At 43.3% G+C, this 18,096-nt stretch overlaps 1 protein-coding gene across 1 annotated transcript in view; it reads left to right on the forward strand.

Moving 5' to 3' along the window:
* The window catches only part of ARHGAP31 (Rho GTPase activating protein 31), an 81,737-nt gene that overhangs the window by 44,903 nt on the left and 18,738 nt on the right, over positions 1 to 18,096 (forward strand). The window contains exons 2-5 of the mRNA XM_075905776.1: positions 11,499 to 11,601; positions 12,064 to 12,208; positions 16,256 to 16,338; positions 17,040 to 17,147. Coding sequence (XP_075761891.1) covers positions 11,499 to 11,601; positions 12,064 to 12,208; positions 16,256 to 16,338; positions 17,040 to 17,147 — 439 coding nt within the window. The remainder of the gene's footprint in view (positions 1 to 11,498; positions 11,602 to 12,063; positions 12,209 to 16,255; positions 16,339 to 17,039; positions 17,148 to 18,096) is intronic.

Consider the following 18,096-nt stretch of genomic DNA (forward strand, 5'->3'; position numbering starts at 1 on the left):
CCACTCTCGAGGCAGGGCACTGGAGGATCAGTCTTGTCTACCCTACAGAACAGTGGTCAGTATAACTGTGCCAGCAGAGCCCCCTAGTGTAGATGCCGAATAAGCCAACAGTAAGAATCCTGTTGGCATAACTACACCAGCTCTCTGAACGTTAGCAATGCTGACAAACACTCTCTTCTGTCAGCATAGCAGTGTCAGTGCTGAAGGTTTTGCTGGCATAGCTGTGTTGATGAGGGGATGTTGACACAAAAAACTTGTAACACTTTAGCTGTACACTTAGTTCATGTGGTACAACCCCCCTCATGTGAATGATGTTATACTAGTATAAACGTGCTCAGGCTGGTATCACTGTCGGTGCAGGGCAAGGGGAAGATGCTTAGCTGGTGTCTCACATCCACAGAAGGTCTTTGAATGGTACAAAGGGAGTGAAGAATCAGACTACTTCCAGAAATAGTTCTACTAGTACAAAAGCTGTCTGTAGAAAAAGCCTTGGATTCTGTTCTCTGCTGAGCCACCTGTTGGCTGGGTGAGCCTTAGAGGGTCACTTGTACTCTGGATCTCAGATTCCCTAACCATGAATCAGGGATAATGAATGATCCCACCATTGCCACAGGCTTTGAAATCCTGAGGTGAAAGCACTTCTATAAATTCAAAGCATCGACTGTATTTATGCATTGATATTGCACATAGAATATTTCAATGTGCCAGCAGGACCATGAATGTCGCTTGCTCAGAGAGCCCCAGCCTCAGAGAGGTTGCCAGCAGCTTACAGCTCAGCTGCCAGCTGGGGACACGGAGCCCCTGCCAGCTGGGGCCAGAGAAGCCCTTGTGGCTGGGGACATGGAGCCCGTGCCGGCTGGGAGCGCAGAGCTGCTTCTGGCTGGGGCAGGGAGACCTACTGGTCAGGGGTAAGGTAGCCCCACAGGCTGGAGAGGGTGGCAGCTGGGAACGGAGCCCCACCAGTGGCCGGGGGCAGCACACTGGTCAGGCTAGTGGCCAGGAGGGGAGCCCAGGAGAGCCCAAGGCCTAACTTCCCTTGGTCCAGCAAACTCCCTCCTTTGGGACCATCCAGGTCCCGAGAGCACCAGACGAGGGGGACCAACCTGTGTGCTAATGCAGTATTAAGATTGGAGTGTTAAAGGCACAAAAGTAAGGAAATGCAAAAATAAATATTCCAGCAGTCACATTACCTCACTTGTATTGCTGTATGTAATAATGGCTGTACTTTTCTGTGATATGTGGGCTGAGTAATATGTTACCGTTTAAGTGGTAAAATGTGTCCCTGAGCTGTGAAATGTATAAAATAATGAGTGGAATGGAGGTGAATCAGGTGCTCTTTACCCTCTCTTCTGATCTAAGAACAAACAGGTATAAAATTAAATTGAGAAACAAGCAAAACCTGACAAAGGGAATAATTAATTTTCATGTTGAGTATATAGCATGTGGAACTCTCTGTCATAAGAGATCAATGAAGCCAAGAGCTTAGAAGAATTAGACACGAATAATATGAGCAGCTATAGTTACGTTATCTAGGATTAAACAATTTAGAAGGGATATGGAGCCTTTTTAAAATAAAATAATTGGTCAAAATCAAAATATAACATTTTGAATAACCTAAACTGATTTTTTTTTCCAGATTTTTAGTTGACAAAATTTGAAATCTCATTTTTTGTGTTTGTTTTTGGATGGGGATATTCTATATCTAGAAATATTCATGGGATGGGAAAACCATTTCTCTCCCTACTTTAGTCAGGAGCCTAATGGGAGTTGGGAAACTGCAACCATGCATGGCCTTCATCAGAGGAATATTGATCAGGATGAAAGGAGATGTGACTGCTGTCTGATCAGTGCAACTTGGATGGGAATGGGACATAACACATGTTCATGGAATGAGGCTATGATAAAAGTCACATGGTTCCATACCATAGGGCCCCATCGTTGGCATTCAGCAAGAATGGTGTTAATCACTGCGACTGGCATTTTGTTTTATTTTTGTCTATGGGGAAGAGAAGCATCATTTTCTCTGTGTGTTATGTTTATAACTCAATTTCTCTTCTGACTGATGCCTGGTTCCACACTCTTCTTCTCCATCTGGTTTCTATTGTAGTTTCAGTTGAGGACAGTTTGACTGTCTGGCAGAACAAGCGGGGGTTTGTGTGACACCAGCTGCCTCTTCCAACTTCCAAGCCTCCAGCATCTTTTTAATTATAGAAACTCATGAGAATTGGGACATCTACCCCTCTCCTCTCTGTCTGTCTCTCTGTCATGCACACATGACAAACACACGTATTACCACAAAGTTCCGCTCCAAATCGGAACTTCATCAGAACTCCAGAATGTTCAGATTTCAAGATTTCTGGTTGGCCCATTATAGAATCCTGTTGTAAAGTTCACATTTGAACTTACCCCCAAGTTCTGGGATGATTAGACCCATAGTTTGGGTTCTTCTGACTCATCTCTGAAAAAAAAACCCAAACAGCCAAACCAGAATTAAATGATCCCAGAGTGGTACAGAATGGGGGCCAGTTGCCCAAGACCATTCTCCCTTCCCCTCCTTCTAATGCCCTAGTAAATCAGCTCTATAGATCAGTGTTTCTCAAGCTTTTTTTGGTTATAAAGTACCCCTTTTTCAAAAAAAAATTATAAGTACCCCCAATACCTACAGTTTTCAGACACACACATTTTTTTCTACCATTGCAACACATTTGTTTAAACAACTTAATCGTAGCCGGGCGGGCGATGAAATTTTTGGGTATAAAAAGTACAAAAATAATAAAGCGCTGGAAAACTTAAAACAAAAATTCAGTTTTCTCCAAATTTCAGTTGTGTTGACGTACCTCACAGACTTCTCTCGAGTACCCCTAAGGGTACTCCTACCACTGGTTGAGAAACACTGCTATAGATCAGCCCTGCTGAGGGATTTCAATGCTGCAGGTTCTCCTTAAACAGAACATTTATTGTGCTCCACTTTCACACAAGTGCTGCATTTAGGGGTTTGCTTTGCAGGAAATTGATGCAGTCCTTTCACCCCCTGGAACCTGAGGTCAAGTCTAATTTCTGGCTGCAAGTGAAATGAGTCCCATGTGGAATTTTTTGACATCACAAAACCACCACACAATTTGGCACAACTGGGTGTTTCTATTCAAAAGAATCCAAGGATTGGAAGAAAATCGTGGTGCATGATGTTTGAGGGGCACTGGTAGAGCTGTGTGGGGAGCCCAGTACTGGAATAGCAGCGGCTCTGTTTGTATGTTACACTATGTTAGGTTATTTTTATCAACCCCTCAGTTTCTTGAATGTTACATTCACACAAATGTCTAAGCTAAAAAAAAGTATAGAAAAGGTTTGCTGCTGACCTTTATTCCCTTAGGTCCCTCTTGTTGCTTGCCTGTGGATCGGGCTCATCTCCCTCAGTAGGTGTGTAAGAGCTTCTCTCCTCTGCCTGAAGCCTCTTGCCCCAATTTATTCCATACAAATCCCATGCCCAGCAGATGGAAAGAGCTTTTTTTAACAAGTTATTTTTTTCCCTTGGGGTCAAATTAGTCATCTGAAAATGACTCTTGAATGTATGTAATTTTTTTCTAATATCTGTTTATCCTTCACATTGTCTGTCTAAGGTGCTTGAAGGCATAGACCATATTACTGAGCTGCCTAGATGCTAGTATAGGTTGGACCTCCCTGGTCCAGCACCCTAGGGACCAATCGGTTCCAGATGAGGAAATTTGCTGAATCAGGGGAGGTCCGACCCCACTGCCACTGGGCTCCAGCCCTACTGCTGCAGGGTTTGGGGTAAGACTCCGGCCTTGCTATACCAGCTGACGAGAGAGCCAGCTACTGCTGGCCCCATTTCCACCCTGCCTGGCCAGGGTTCTCTGGGGATGGGGTTTGCCGGCTGCCTGCTGCAGTGCCACTTGACCGGGGCTCCCGAGGGATGGGGCATGTCGGTCCTGCTGCTGCTTTGCCCTGTCAGGGCTCCTCGCCACTGGACTCCCGGTCAGCTGGCACTCCTGGACCACTGATGCTGCTGGACCAGAGAGTCCTGGATTTCGGAAGTTCAACCTGTAACTGGATTCTTGTGAGGGTTTTTAATATTCTTTACAGTTTACTCAATTAATTTGTGTCTCATTAGTTTTTCCTTTTCCTTCTGGCAAACACTAGTTCTGGACTAGTTTTTGGATTTCCAAAAAGCATTTGATAGTGTTGACTGAGAGTCACTGTGACAGACAGTATAAATGTATTGAGTCCCCCCAAAATAATTCATATTATTTGTATCAGAATACTCATTATGCAATAAAGATAAACTAGGACCCCACAGACTAATTTAATGTTAACATTGGTGTCAGTCCCTGATGATTTTACGTGACAGACTTGTCAGCGTGGAAATTGGCATTGCATGGATAGATGGCGAGCTTTGAGACTTTGACTTTGCAGATTACATCTGTCCTATAAATAATTTAGTTCAAGATGTGCAGTGAAAGACAGATGGTATTGCAAATTTTGCCAAGCAAATAGATCTTATTATCAGTAAATCAAAGAGAGAAATTATGAAAACTGATTTACTTTCTGATGATATTCTCTACTTGGAAGGTAAAAACTTGAAAAGCTTCAGTGAATGTACTTATCTGGATAGCATCATACCGATGATTGCATGTTTGATATGAAGTCCAGAATCGGTAAAGCAGGTGCTATATCTGAAAATCTTAACTACATGGAACTCTAATGGCACATTTCAAAAATGTAGCTTTATGGAATTCTGATGCGATTAGCAAAAACACCAGACTCAGGATCTTTTAAAGCAATGTCCTAAGTGTCTTTCTGTATGGAGGAGAGTGCTAGAAAAATAGTCCATCTGCCCAATGCAAACGAAACCTCTGTCAGTGTAGGTGCCTGCACAGAATGCTCAAAGTAAAATGGATGGATAAAATAGGTAAAGAGGAGGTCCTAGAATGGGCACAACTACCTACTACAATACAAAAAAAAAAAAAAAAGATGGACATATTCAGGACATCTTTTAAGAATGTCTGATAATTGAAATAAACATTTTTGGGCAACCGCATAGCAAGACATGAAGAGGCAAGTACAAAGACAATTTCCATAATGCAATAATGGATGAAGTGGCATTATTACACCCGAATATAAGAGATCTCAAAAAATAAGCCCAAGATAGGTGCTCCCTTATGCACCTTACTGGTATGGGTAGAGCCCTGCATTGATACAAAATTTTGTATCTGCATCCACAAAAAGAAGCCAAGTATATCCACATTCATGTCCACGGATGCGGATAACTGTGGATATAAAGTGGCTATCTGCAGATTTGCAGGGTTCTAGATACAGAATTTGTATCCACAGCTACTTCTGTGTTTGCAAAAATGAGCTGCAGATGCGGATACCCGCAGATATCTGCAAATTTGCAGGGCACTAGGTATAGGAAGGAGGAGGAGGATGAAATAGTGATTCACCCATCCTCCCACCAAAATAAACTTGAAATTAACATGGATCTGCCTATCTTTTAGTATTATTTCTGTTTTATATGAGAGTTGCTCCTCAAGGCCTCAACCAAGATTGAAGCCTCTTTAAACTAGTTCTTCAGGATGGAGTTTTGCGGCCAAGGGGCTGGTGCTGAGACTTCTGTTTCTTGCTGCCATGCATCTTGCCTATTTTGTAGATAGTTTCAAGGTTTCTAAGGAACACAACTATTTATGGCAGGTGAAGGCCATGGAGACACAGGCTCTTGAGGTTCTTAAAAATTAGCACAAGGTCCTTGAGTTTGATCAAGTATTGAAAAGTGAGCCAACACGGGATACATTCTTCTCTCTGTTACCCTGGTGTGCAATTCCTTTGAATCCCTAGAGAGGAGAATTACTCGGTTTGGATCATGGGATTTTCAGAATAATTGCTGGCAGATGTATGAGATCTATGCATTACTGGGGTTCTTTGCATCAGTGTGGAAGCAAGCAGAGAGTAATGGGGATGTGCAAGGAGGGCCTTCCTAAGCAAAGGCATGGGAGACTAAGGGTGCATCTACACTGCACCCTAAACTCGAAATAAGATATGCAATTTGCACTATGCAAATTGCGTATCTTATTTAGATTTTATTTTGAAATTTGGCGCGTCTACATGGCACCAAATTTTGAAATAAAGCGCTATTTCGAGCCATGTCTTAACCCTCATGCAACAAGGTTTACAGGGATGACGACATAGCGTGTCCGTTATTTCAAAAAATATTTTGAAATAACAGGCACATTTGTTAGATATGGGTAAATATTTTGGGATACCGCCGAAATTCCCCAAGTAGCTGCACAATGTAGATGTACCCTAAATGACAGGAATTTCCAAAATGACTACAGTGGATGCCACGACGAGTCACCATTAGGGCATCATCAATGTAATTACCCAGGGTAATTCTATAGGGAGGTCCTCCCAGCTAGGTGCTACCGTGGCAATTCTGACACAGCCTAAACCTCCTGATTCGCAGGCTATGCTGCAAAACCTTTTTGTACTGTGGCTTTTGAGAAGGGGGTAGCTTAGAGAGACAGTAACTAGGCCAAGGAGAGATGGGATTTGTGAAACGTGACAGAGGATGGAGAGATGAACGGTCACACTGTCTTATTAGTTTAATTTGCACAAATTATTCATTTGCTACTGAAATGATGGGTGCTATTTTTAAACTGCCAAATGAACACTTATGAAAGGAGATACCCATGAGCCCTCAGTACATGTACAGCTTGGGATGCTTCTATTCCAGCATGCTCACAACCTTCCATAACACGCAACATTTGGGTTGAAACGTTTCATGCCTGGTGCCTTCCTCAAAGGTGAATTAGATTATGAGGAGGAGAAGTAGGGTATGTCTACACTATAGAGTTTAATCGAAAGAACAGAGGGGTTTTTCCAACATTGGTAATCCTCATTCTATGAGGAAGAAACCTTTTTCCAAAAGAGCTCTTTCAGAAAAAGGCGTGTGAGGATGGGGAAGAGGAAGATCTTTCGAAAGAAGCTTAAAGAGGGAAAAGCACAATTGCCCTGGAGGCAACTCTGTCCATAGTATTCACAGCTGAAATGTGAGATAGCGTCCATTCAGTGTGGATATTATCTTTTGAAAAAGCAGATCTGCTTTTTCGATGTGCTTTGGCAGTGTGAACGCTCTCTTTTGGAAGAAATTTTTTCGGAAGATCTCTTCCGGAAAAGCTTCTTCTGAAAGAAGCCTGAAGTCTAGACATAGTCGTAGAGTTTCAGGGAAATTCTTTTCTTCCCCCATTTTTGAGTTAGGAAAAATTGAATAAAATTAATCATTCCCCATTACAAAATGGTCAAACAAGAAATCTAATCACATTAGGCCAGATCCCAAGGACAGGCTCTCTTGTGCCTAGTGCAGTCCAGAGATGTCGGTAGCCACCGGGGTTGCTGCTAGTCACCTTAGGGACTGTCTGATCCTCAGACCGCTGGTCACGAAGAACAACTTAGAACAGCCTTAAGGGGCCATTCCTGCAGCTGGGGATTGCTGGAGTGCCATAGTGTCTGGCCACACTTCCTTTCTGTTGGCCCCAGCTTTTACAATAACAGAGGTGGGGTCAATAACAGAGGTGGAATAAAGATGGCTTGATACCATTCAAAGATTCTTTTCTGCTGAGTCAAACCTCAAAGAGCCATTTAGCCAGGAGTATAGAATCATAGACACATAGGAGCTAGAAGGGACCTCCAGAGGCCATCAAGTCCAGCCCCTTGCGCTGAGGCAAGACCAAATAAACCTAGACCATCCTTGACAGATGTTTGTGCAATCTGTTCTTAGAAACCTCTGATGACAGGGATTCTTCAGCTTCTTTTGGAAGCCTGTAACAGTGGTTAAATATCCTTACAGTTAGACGCTTTTCCTAATGCTTAACCTAAATCTCCCTTGCTGCTGATTAAGCCTATTGCTTCTCGTCCTACCATCAGTGGTCATGGAGAAGAATTGCTCACTGCCCTCCGTATAACAGCCCTTTAAACTCTTACTGGGCCCTCCCTCATCTTCCTTTTCTCAAGAGTAAGTTTAAAAAAACAAGCAAACACCTTTTCCTCAGATATATCACGTTTTCTAAACCTTGTATAATTTTTGTTGCTTTCCTTTGGATTTACTCCGATTTGGGCACATCTTTCCTAAAGTGTAGCGCCCAGAATTTGAGCCAGTACCCCAGGTTGATGCCTTGCCAATGCCAAGTAGAAAGGGGACAATTACCTCCTTTGTCTTATGTAATAAACTCCTGTTAGTGCACCCCAGAATTATATTCACTATTTTAGCAACTGCCTGCCTCACATTGTTGACTCATATTCAATTTGTGATCCTCTATAACCTCCCCAGTCCGTTTCAGCAGTACTACTGCCTGAGCAGTTATTTCCTGTTTTGTAGCTGTGCATTTGATTTTTTTCCCTTCCTCAGTGTAGTAATTTGCATTTGTCTTTATTGACTTTCATCTTGTTGATTTCAGACCAGTTCTCCATTTTGTCATGATGGTTTTGAATTCTAATCCTTCCCTCCAAAGTGCTTGTAATTCTGCTTAGTGTGGTGAACACAGTGAATGTTATAAGCATACTTTCCAATCCATTATGCAAGTCATAATGAAACTATTGAATAGTTTTGGATCTAGGATAGACATCTGCAGCACTTCAGTAGATATTGTCTCCTCAATTTGACAGTGAACCATTGATAGCTATTCTTTAAGTATGGTCTTTTAAACAGTTTTGCATCCACTACAGTTCACATTTTCCTAGTTTACTTATGGAAATGTCATTTGGGACTGTATCAAAAGCCTTATTCAAATCAAGATATTTCACACCACTGCTTCCACCCATCTAGTAGGATAATCCTGTTAAAGAAGGAAGTTAGGTTGGTTTGCCATTGATTTGTTCTTGACAAATCCTTGTTGACTATTACTTATAACACAATTGTCCTCTAGAGTTTAATAATTTCTTGTAATATATGGATTCTGCTCACAGGTCCATAATTCCCCGGGTCTTCTTTTTTCCTCTTTTTAAATACAGGTACTATTTATTTACTACTTTTTAAATACAGGCCCTTCTCTAATCTTGTGGTACCATACCTGTTCTTCATGAGTTCTCAGAGATAATTGCTAATGATTGTGAGATTTTTCAGCTGGTTTCTTAAGTACCTTGTGATGCATTTTATCAGGCCTTGCTGACTTGAATTACATCTACATTATTTAAATATTCTTTAACCTATTCTTTTCCTATTTTGGTTGCATTCCTTCCTGCTTGATGTTAATATTAAATGTGTTGACTATCCGCTCATCATTAACCTTTTTAGTCAAAACTGAAGTAAAAGAAACTTTCTATACCTCAGCTTCCTGAGATCATAATTTATTAACTCTTATTACCCATTAAATAGAGGACCTACATTTTCCTTCATCTTTTTCTTGCTCCTAATATACTTAAAGAATCACTTCTCATTGTCTTTTATATCCCTTGTTATGCATAACTTTCATTTTGTGCCTTAGCTTTTCTTAGGTTCTCACTACATGCTTGAGCTAGTCTTTTGCATTTGTCCATATTTCCATTTCCTGTAGGATTCAGTTTTGATTTTCAGATCATTAAAGAGCTTGTGAGGGAGCCCCACTGGATTCCTGCTATTTTTCCTATCTTTCCTTTGCATAGGGATAGTTTGCTGTTGACTTTAATACTGACTCTTTGAGAAACTATCAGCTGTCCTTGAACTCTGTTTTCCCTCATATTTTTCCCACCTGGTACATTACTACCAGTTCCCTGAATCTGTTAAGCCTCCTTTTCTGAAGTCCATTCTCCTTATTCTCCCTCCTTCCATTCCTTACAATCATGGGAGGTTGGTATAGGTAGGGCTGGGGGAATCTATCATTGAATCTATCATTTCATAGTCACTGTCACCAAAATTGCTTTCCATTGTCTGTTATTTCAAAATAACAGAATGGCTGTATAGACGCTCGCATTTTTATTTCAAAATAACGCTAGTTATCTCGAAATAACGGTGCAATGTAGATGCACCCTTAGTGAAGTGCAAAGATGTCCACTCCTCTTGTGGCCTCTCAACACATTCTCCTTGCCTGACCTGAGGGGGATCCTACTGCTGCTGCCGCTGGGAGAGTGGGCACGAGGGGACATGTAAGAGTCATGTTACATTAAGTAGCAAAATTGTCCAGGGGAAATAAACCCCCCCAAACCTCTCCCTTAATGTCTAGGATAAGAAAAAGGTGCAGGTAGGTTGGGGTAGGAAGTGGATCCACGAACTCCTTCACATCCCTCTGCAACGGCCTTTGTGGTGCTGTGCTCCTTGGCACGAAAGAGGTGCAGACTCCTGGGAAGGCTCTTGCATGCCTTTTGCACTGGGCAGGGGAACTGCACCAGTTGTGTTATAGTCAGATCCTCCTTGGGCTGCTGGACCCAAATGTTAAAATCTATGCTGGTGTGACCTTACTGCTGCATATTATAACCACTGAACCCAGGAAAGGCTCAGCCAGCTGCCTCGCCTCACGGCATGGGTGTCTGGTTAAATGTATAGCTTCACCTATGGTGGTTTGTCCTACAAACAAAGTGTACAGGCTGCACAAGATGGCTGAGTGAATGCCTCTTTGAGGAACCTTAACGTCTGCATTTCCTGTCTTGTGATTATAACTGATGCAGTATTAAGGCTGCACAATGTAGTGATTTGCATTTAAATAGGAAAGGACTCTGCCTGCTGAGTGCACTGGGGACTGCAGGGATGGATCTGAACGGAAGGATGACTGGCTCCTACGACTTATGTAAAGGGAGGAAGCAGAACCCCTCAGATTCAACACACACTTGAACTCTAGATCTGGATATGACCTGTGTAGGAACTTTTATAAGAGCCACATCCTTAGCTGGTATAAACTGGTGGGGTTCTTTTGAAGCTCATATTTCCATCTAATCTCATCTCTCAGGGTATTTATAAGATGTAGTCACTGGGCACTAGGCTGGCTCACACACAAGAGTAGATGCTTCTCTGATTTTTATCCAAACTAATCAGACCAGCCAGCACAACACAGCTAGGCTGGAGATCTCATGAGAACGGCCTGCTAGGGGGATTCCTGGTATTTTATGTTCTCAGTTGGGAAGGAATCACTTTCCCTTCTGCAAAAAGCCTTTTTTTTTTTTTTGCATTTCAAGCTATGGTTAGAGCAGCTTTTGTGGTTATAAACTTAAAAAACAAGAAATGGTCTGGTAGCACTCTATGGACTAATGAAACATGTAGATGGTATCATGAGCTTTCGTGAGCACAAGCCACTTCTTGTCATAGCAGATCCTGGCTGCTGTACAACCATTGCATGACCTGCTGTCTAGCTCTGTATATCAATTTGTGGTCACTTCAAGGATCTTATTTTGCTGTTCTTCATCTCCCCCTTTCCTGGTCCCTGCGGAGAGGCAGTGCCACCACTTAATGGGACCATCTCCCATTGTGAAAGATCATTACTCTGCCTTGACACTGCTGACCTCATCTTCCTTTCCTTTATTAGTCCCTTACGTGCTGAGGAGCTGTGCTGAGTTCATTGAGACTCATGGCATTGTGGATGGAATCTACCGGCTTTCTGGAGTGACATCCAACATACAGAAGTTGAGGTAAGAGCACGGCAAAGTGAGATCTAGGGCATTGCTCAGAACCATTGTGTGGGACTAGTTCGGGAAGCTCATGTTGAATCTAGTCTTTCAGTGGTGTTGTGAGGGCAGCAGGGCCCAGCTTCGGTGCAAAGGAGACCAGTTTTAGGGACAACCGTAGTTCCTGAGGCTGGTAAAGACCAAAGACTAACTTGTATCCCCCAAAAAAGCATTAATGGAGTACTTTGGGGCAGCCCAGGGGTATCCAACCTCAGTTGCTGTATGTCATTTGTAGGATCTGTGAGTGGTTCTGTGTGTAGCCTCAGGAGACAATCTGGGCCAGGACTCAGACAAAGGAGGCAGATCTCTGCTTTACAGCCCATCACATATTTCTCTTTCCACTCTACCTGTGACAGACATCTAGGCATGGACTGTTTCCAGCTCTGGTTCTTCTAGGCCGCCACATCTCTTTCTGTGTTGTTTCAGGCAGGAGTTTGGCTCCGATCAATGCCCAGACCTGACAAGGGAAGTTTACCTCCAGGACATTCACTGTGTGGGGTCACTCTGCAAGCTGTACTTCAGGGAGCTGCCAAACCCCCTCCTCACTTATGAGCTCTACAAGAAATTCACGGTGAGTCTTTTGTTCACAGCCAGGCATGTGGATGTCTTTTGATAAAGATGTTTGGTTATGTTTTAGTCTCACTTTAATGTCTGGGGTTTGTGTGTGTGGGTTTGGAGACAGATCATCCTTCAGTGCTCGCATACAGTCCACTCTGTTTTATTTTGTCTGTTGCTGTCTTGCTTTTTTCACTTTGTTTCTTTCTATCCCTTCCCTGTTTCCCTCAGTCTCTTTCGACACATCTAAAGTTGAAATAAGCTACGCAACTTCAGTTACGTCTATTGCGCTGCCTAAGTGTAAATAGCTTAATTCGGCTTTTGGCGCTGCCTTTACAGCAGGAAGTCCGAGGTAGAGCACTCTTCTTCCGACTTCCCTTACTTCTTGTAAAATGAGGGTTACAGAAGTCAGAGTAAGACATCCTCCAGCTCGCCATTATTTCAACATTATGTCAAAATAACTGCTTGTAGTGGAGATGCGGACTGCTATTAGGTTGAATGTAGGGTGAGTGCAGTTGTGCCTAGACAGCAGGGTGCAGGTGTGGGGTAAGGATGCTTGCTAATCCCCTCTCCCTGTTTGCTTCACTCAGCATTGTGTCTAAGAAGGGATAGGCAGAGCTTTGAGTGACCACAGTGATTCAGACATTAGTTTCTCAAGATAGGCAAATTCTTCATGACCAGAGAGGATTAGCTTCTTACTCTCAGTGGTATCAAGTTTATATGCTCAGTGACCCAGCCATAGCATTGCTAAATGTTTAGCTTTGTAGTATGGCACTCCCTTCTCTTCTAGCCTTCAGCATTTTATAAACAAGTGGTGGATGATTGTTCTGAGTTGGTGACTTTGGTTGACTCTTTTTAACACTAATGTAAATGGAATGATTGCTCCATCAAACTAATTCAGCAACAGAAGGCCATACACCTTCTTCCACCCCCAGATTTACTCCACTTGCTAGACAGAGAGTAGGACGAATTGGGTACCAGCTGAGCATGCTCACTGTAGTCAGTGTCCTTGATTATGAAACTCCCTGTTTCCTTCCAAAATGTCTCCTCCCATTCACCAGGTGATAAGTGAAACAATCAGCAATTAATGCTACATTTGAAAACAATACATTAAGTAAAAGTAATTGGTGTTTCCTGGTATTCTGTATCCTCTGTTGCTTGACATTCTGAGTCTGTAATTCCACACTTTGAAGACAGTCCCTGGTTTTGTAAGCTATGCAGTGGTTTTCTAGCTCAGTTGGCTCAGAAGTATGGCTTTTGGGTCTGAGTCAGTCATAACTTCTTATGAGTCATCTTTTTCTTGCTTAGTGTTTCAGCTTCGTTTCCTAAAATCTAGAAATGTATGAGCCAAAATCTGCACTGGTTTACAGACATGCAATCCTGTTGAAGCCTAATGTTTCAGATTTACACCCAAATATTTAGCTACTTCTCCTGATCCATCTTTGATCAGAACAAAAATCCTGGAAACCTCTCACCAAAAGTGTAGGATTTATTGTACTTCTTGTCTATGAAATGATGGAGACAGGCAGTACTTCTACTGGTGGGCTGAAACGAAAAATAATCAGCAGAGATAGGATTAAATTGTAAGATTCAGGTCAGGAGCGGAACTTGCAAGCATTTTTAGCTCAGTCCATAGCAGAGAAGGGGTTAGGCACGAAGCTCAGATGTGGGTTTCCTTAGTACCTCTCTAGTCCAGCACTCTCTGACAACATCCATGGTCCAGCATACTTTAAGTTTGTTTCTAGCCACCAATCCTGGCTCTCAGTGTTCTATGGTGTTATTTAGCTCGGTTTTACCCCTAAATGTCTTCTAAGAGTCCAGTAAGCAGTGGAAGTGTTGGTAATGCTTCAAGACAATATTGACCTCTTGTGATCTGGCAAATTCTCTGGTTTGGCACCGGTCAGGTCCTGCGGGTGCTAGACTAAAGAGTTTCAACCTGTACTGAGAAATATCAGAGCTGGTTTTTTTACCTGGGATTATCTCTTGAGCTGAGGCTTGTGGACATAAAAGATAAGTGGGGGGAATGCTAACTTCTTTGAACCGTAGGAAAGGCTCAGTGTCTGTTTTGAATTAAGGTTAAGGTCAGCTCGTATTTAATCCAAATAAGACGTCCGTCACTCTCTCCATCAGATGTTTTGATGTTGGAAGGAGGCTGGTGGTAAATGGAGACCTGGCTTCTATCTATGTTCATTATTGCTACAAAGCCCTCTCCTCGATCATTGCCTGATTAATGGTATTTCAGTTGGACAGCCCATATGTATCAAGTCAGTGATGTTGAAGGACTGGTATTGCTGATCCTGGTTACCGTCTCAGTGGTGAGAGCATTGGTAACAATGGCAAAGTTATTGACAGATGACGTCAAAACGTTTTGCTGATGATTCTGTTGCCTGGTGTGGTAATTGAGATGTTGGTGGTGTATATGCACTTGTGGTCGTGGGCTGACAACAAGGATCAAGACACAGAATTCAAAGTTCAGTTCCCAAAGTTGGGGGCTGCTGGAGTCCTGGCATGCAGTTCATGCCCATTTCTGGCAGGAAAATTGATAACAGTAATGTACATATGGTTCTGTACAAAGGATGGCTTGTAATGAAAAGAATAGTGACAAGAATAGTGGCAGCAGAATAAATAATGGGAATGCAGTGGTAACAGTGAAAGTGTTTCTGCGGCTGTGATTGGTGGTTTCAGATTATTAATATTTAAGCCATGGATAGGTTAGGAATGGATTCATCTCAGTTGTAGCTTTGCTGTCATTCTTGTGTAGGCAAAGTTCCAATTGGCAGGAGTGGTGACCGGGTGGGGTCTTTGAATTCCTGTCATCCTCCAGCAGTAGGAGTGTGGGCAGGTGGATCCTTGAAGGCTTCATGTTATTCGCAAGTTCCTGGTGGCCTGTCCTTTCCTGTTGCAATGCTGAAAGGGAGTTGCTGACAGAAGAGATGAACTCCCAGGGATGCAGATAGAAGGCTCCTGTATCCCTCTGAGCTCCTATGCTGCAGAGAACCGCCAGGCTAGTGGTGGCAGGGAGGTGCAAAGCCTTACGTTTTTCTCTACTCCACTCTAATAGCTAAGGTAGATGTTTGTTACTCAGCTGGTGTAATTGTATTATAGGGATTTATCATCTTTGTAGCTAATCTAAAACCCCACATCACCATAGGAGCTGCTGTATTTATATACAGCAGATAACGATGCTTGTTTTTATTTATAAATTCCTTTCCCTTTCATCTCCATAAATCCCAAGTTGTTTTAATTTCACAGAGTTTAAAAAGAGCCCATTTATTTATTTTTCTTGGCCTTTTTAAAATAAGTTTAAATATTTTTCATTTATTATTTATAATTTCCCCTTCTTTTCCTTTCATTTCTTTCATTCCCCTCCCCGCTTCTTTCTCCACCGTATTCAATATTTTTTCTTTCTATTTTTCTCAAAATCATTGTTGGGGGAAATCAGTTTTCAAAAATGAGTGGGGGAGGGGGAGGAAAAAGAAGAAAAGGAAATAAATCTCTCAATTGATGATCTTAAAGTGTTTAATGAAGTAAGACCCAGACTTTTAGCCCTGAATGCAAGGAGACTAGGTGAGATGGGTAAGTATGGCTGTCTCGAGGTGAAGTGACTTGCCTAAGGTCTCACAGAAAGTCAGTGGCGGAACTTCCTACTCCTAGCTCTGTAATATAATGAGACTGTGCTCCTTCTGACACCTGCCAGGCCTCTGTGCATGTCGGTCTCTCTCTCTCCCTCCCTCTAAATCAGTGGTCCCCAACCTTTTGGGGCTGCTGGGGGGGCGGGGCTGCTCAACCTCTGCGTGTCTGGGGGCGGGGCCGCTCACACGCCGTGCACCCAGGGCCGGCTCTACGCATGTGCCGCGCGCCCAGGGCAGGGGCCACCCATGCACCGTGTGCCGGGGCGAGGCCGGCACCCCGCTTGTTCCGCGTGCTGGGGCGGGGCCGGCCCAGATCATGCGGCGGGCGCACATAAACTCCCCGGCGGGCGCCATGGTGCCCACGGGCACCATGTTGGGGACCACTGCTCTAAATCCATCACCAAAATGGATTATTTTTTCTCTTTCCACAGGAGGCAGTATCTCGCTGCCCGGAAGAGGAGCAATTGTCCCAAATTCAAAATGTCATCCAGGAGCTTCCGCCATCACATTACAGGTAAGAATGCAACCTTTGAGGCTGTGGGGTTGCATGTGGGGGTGGCTTTAAGCTGCAAGAAATAGTCCCTGAAATAGTTTCAGCTTTGGGGAGAGGCTGAGAGGTGGGTTATTCATTGCCACCAAATTCAAGAGGCTCAATTCATCTGCCCTTTAAATAGAACGTAACACATCCTGGCTTTACATGTCGGAGAGATCAACCAGCCCTTTCCAGCTTCGTTCAACCTGGCTGTCCCTCACCACCACCATATGATGCTTAGCCCGTTGTGCAGTGCTGTCCAAGTGGTGGGGAGAAGGCAATTAAGCACATGCACTTAAGCATACAGTGTGATTCACAGCCATCATATGCATAGCAGCCCCCTGCTTCCTACTGTCCATTCTCCTCAAATTCCCACGAAGCCACCCCCAATAACAACGTCCATAGTGTTCTGCACTGCTGCTCATAAACCTTGACATCCCAAATTGCTGCTCTGGCTTTCAAGCGTGGTGTCCATCTTGCCAGTCTCATATATACAGATGATATAGACTGAAAGAGAGACTGAAACCAGCACCAAAAACCTCTTGAGCTAAAGGAGAATTCCATTAGCAGGTCTTACATGGTGGCAGACTGATGTAATCTCTTGGGGCTAGCAGCTAATGGGAGACTTGATCATGTGTACAGGAGCTGAAGGCTGTTTCTTTATCCAAACCAAATGTTTGCAGGACACTGGAATACCTGATCAGGCATCTGACTCACCTGGCCTCCTTCAGCAACATGACCAACATGCACACAAGGAACCTGGCCCTAGTGTGGGCACCCAATCTCCTCAGGTACATAAGGACATCTTTTCACATTATTCTTAGGGCAGCAGTGCTGAGCTGCTGCTGGAGCACTGATAGTCCTGAGGGAATGCTGTGCCGCTATGTAATGCAGAATTTTGCAGAAATTAATGTGTGTGCAGAATTTCCTTTCTCCCGCCGAAATGGTCTGCAGTGCTACTGTCCACTGCTACAGGCAGAGGATGAGGGAGGGAGAGGGTTCCTGGCAGCTGCAGAATGCCCTGATGGAAGGGGAGGGCAGCATGCAGGAAATATCATGCAAGCCGAGGACCAAGCATCCCTGGGCTCTGGGAAGGGTGGGCTAGGGGAGCCCCACAGCTGGGCTCTGAAAGGGTGGGGTTCAGGTGTATTGAATGGGGGAAACAGCTGGGCTCTGGGGGAAGAGTTGTGGATGTCTGGTCTCCCTGGATGAGTTTGGGGGTGGGAGAAGAGGCAGAGAAACAGGAACTGGTTTGCCATAGGGTTTTTTTAAACTTTCTAATCCTGGGGGGATATGTATGTGTGTTTGTATTGTTATAGACCTATTTGTTGACAGGTATTTTGAAATAGAATTATTTTGGAAATTTAACTGGCATGATTATGTAGTGCTCTTTTGACAAAAAAAAATTGCAGAATTTTAAACTGTTGTATGCAGAATATTTAATTTTTTTTTGTCACAGAATGCCCTCAACATTAATGTGAGTGTGAAACTGGCCAAACAATAAACAGAGACTGGCCAGGCATAGACTAATCCCTCTGGGAAAAATGTAAAGAAATAAATAGCATATATGATAGTGCAAAGTAAATATGATTTTAAAATTCTCCAACTTGAATAACCTGAGATTTTACTAATAATATTCAGGGAAGGAAATCTATGGATTTCTAAAAAAGGGGGGGGGGGCTTTTTAACAGTGTCCCTTTAAAAATGCGGAGTTTCCTCATCATTATGGGATTGAAGCAA

This window comes from Pelodiscus sinensis, chromosome 1 (assembly GCF_049634645.1).
Source record: "Pelodiscus sinensis isolate JC-2024 chromosome 1, ASM4963464v1, whole genome shotgun sequence".
NCBI lineage: Eukaryota > Metazoa > Chordata > Testudines > Trionychidae > Pelodiscus > Pelodiscus sinensis.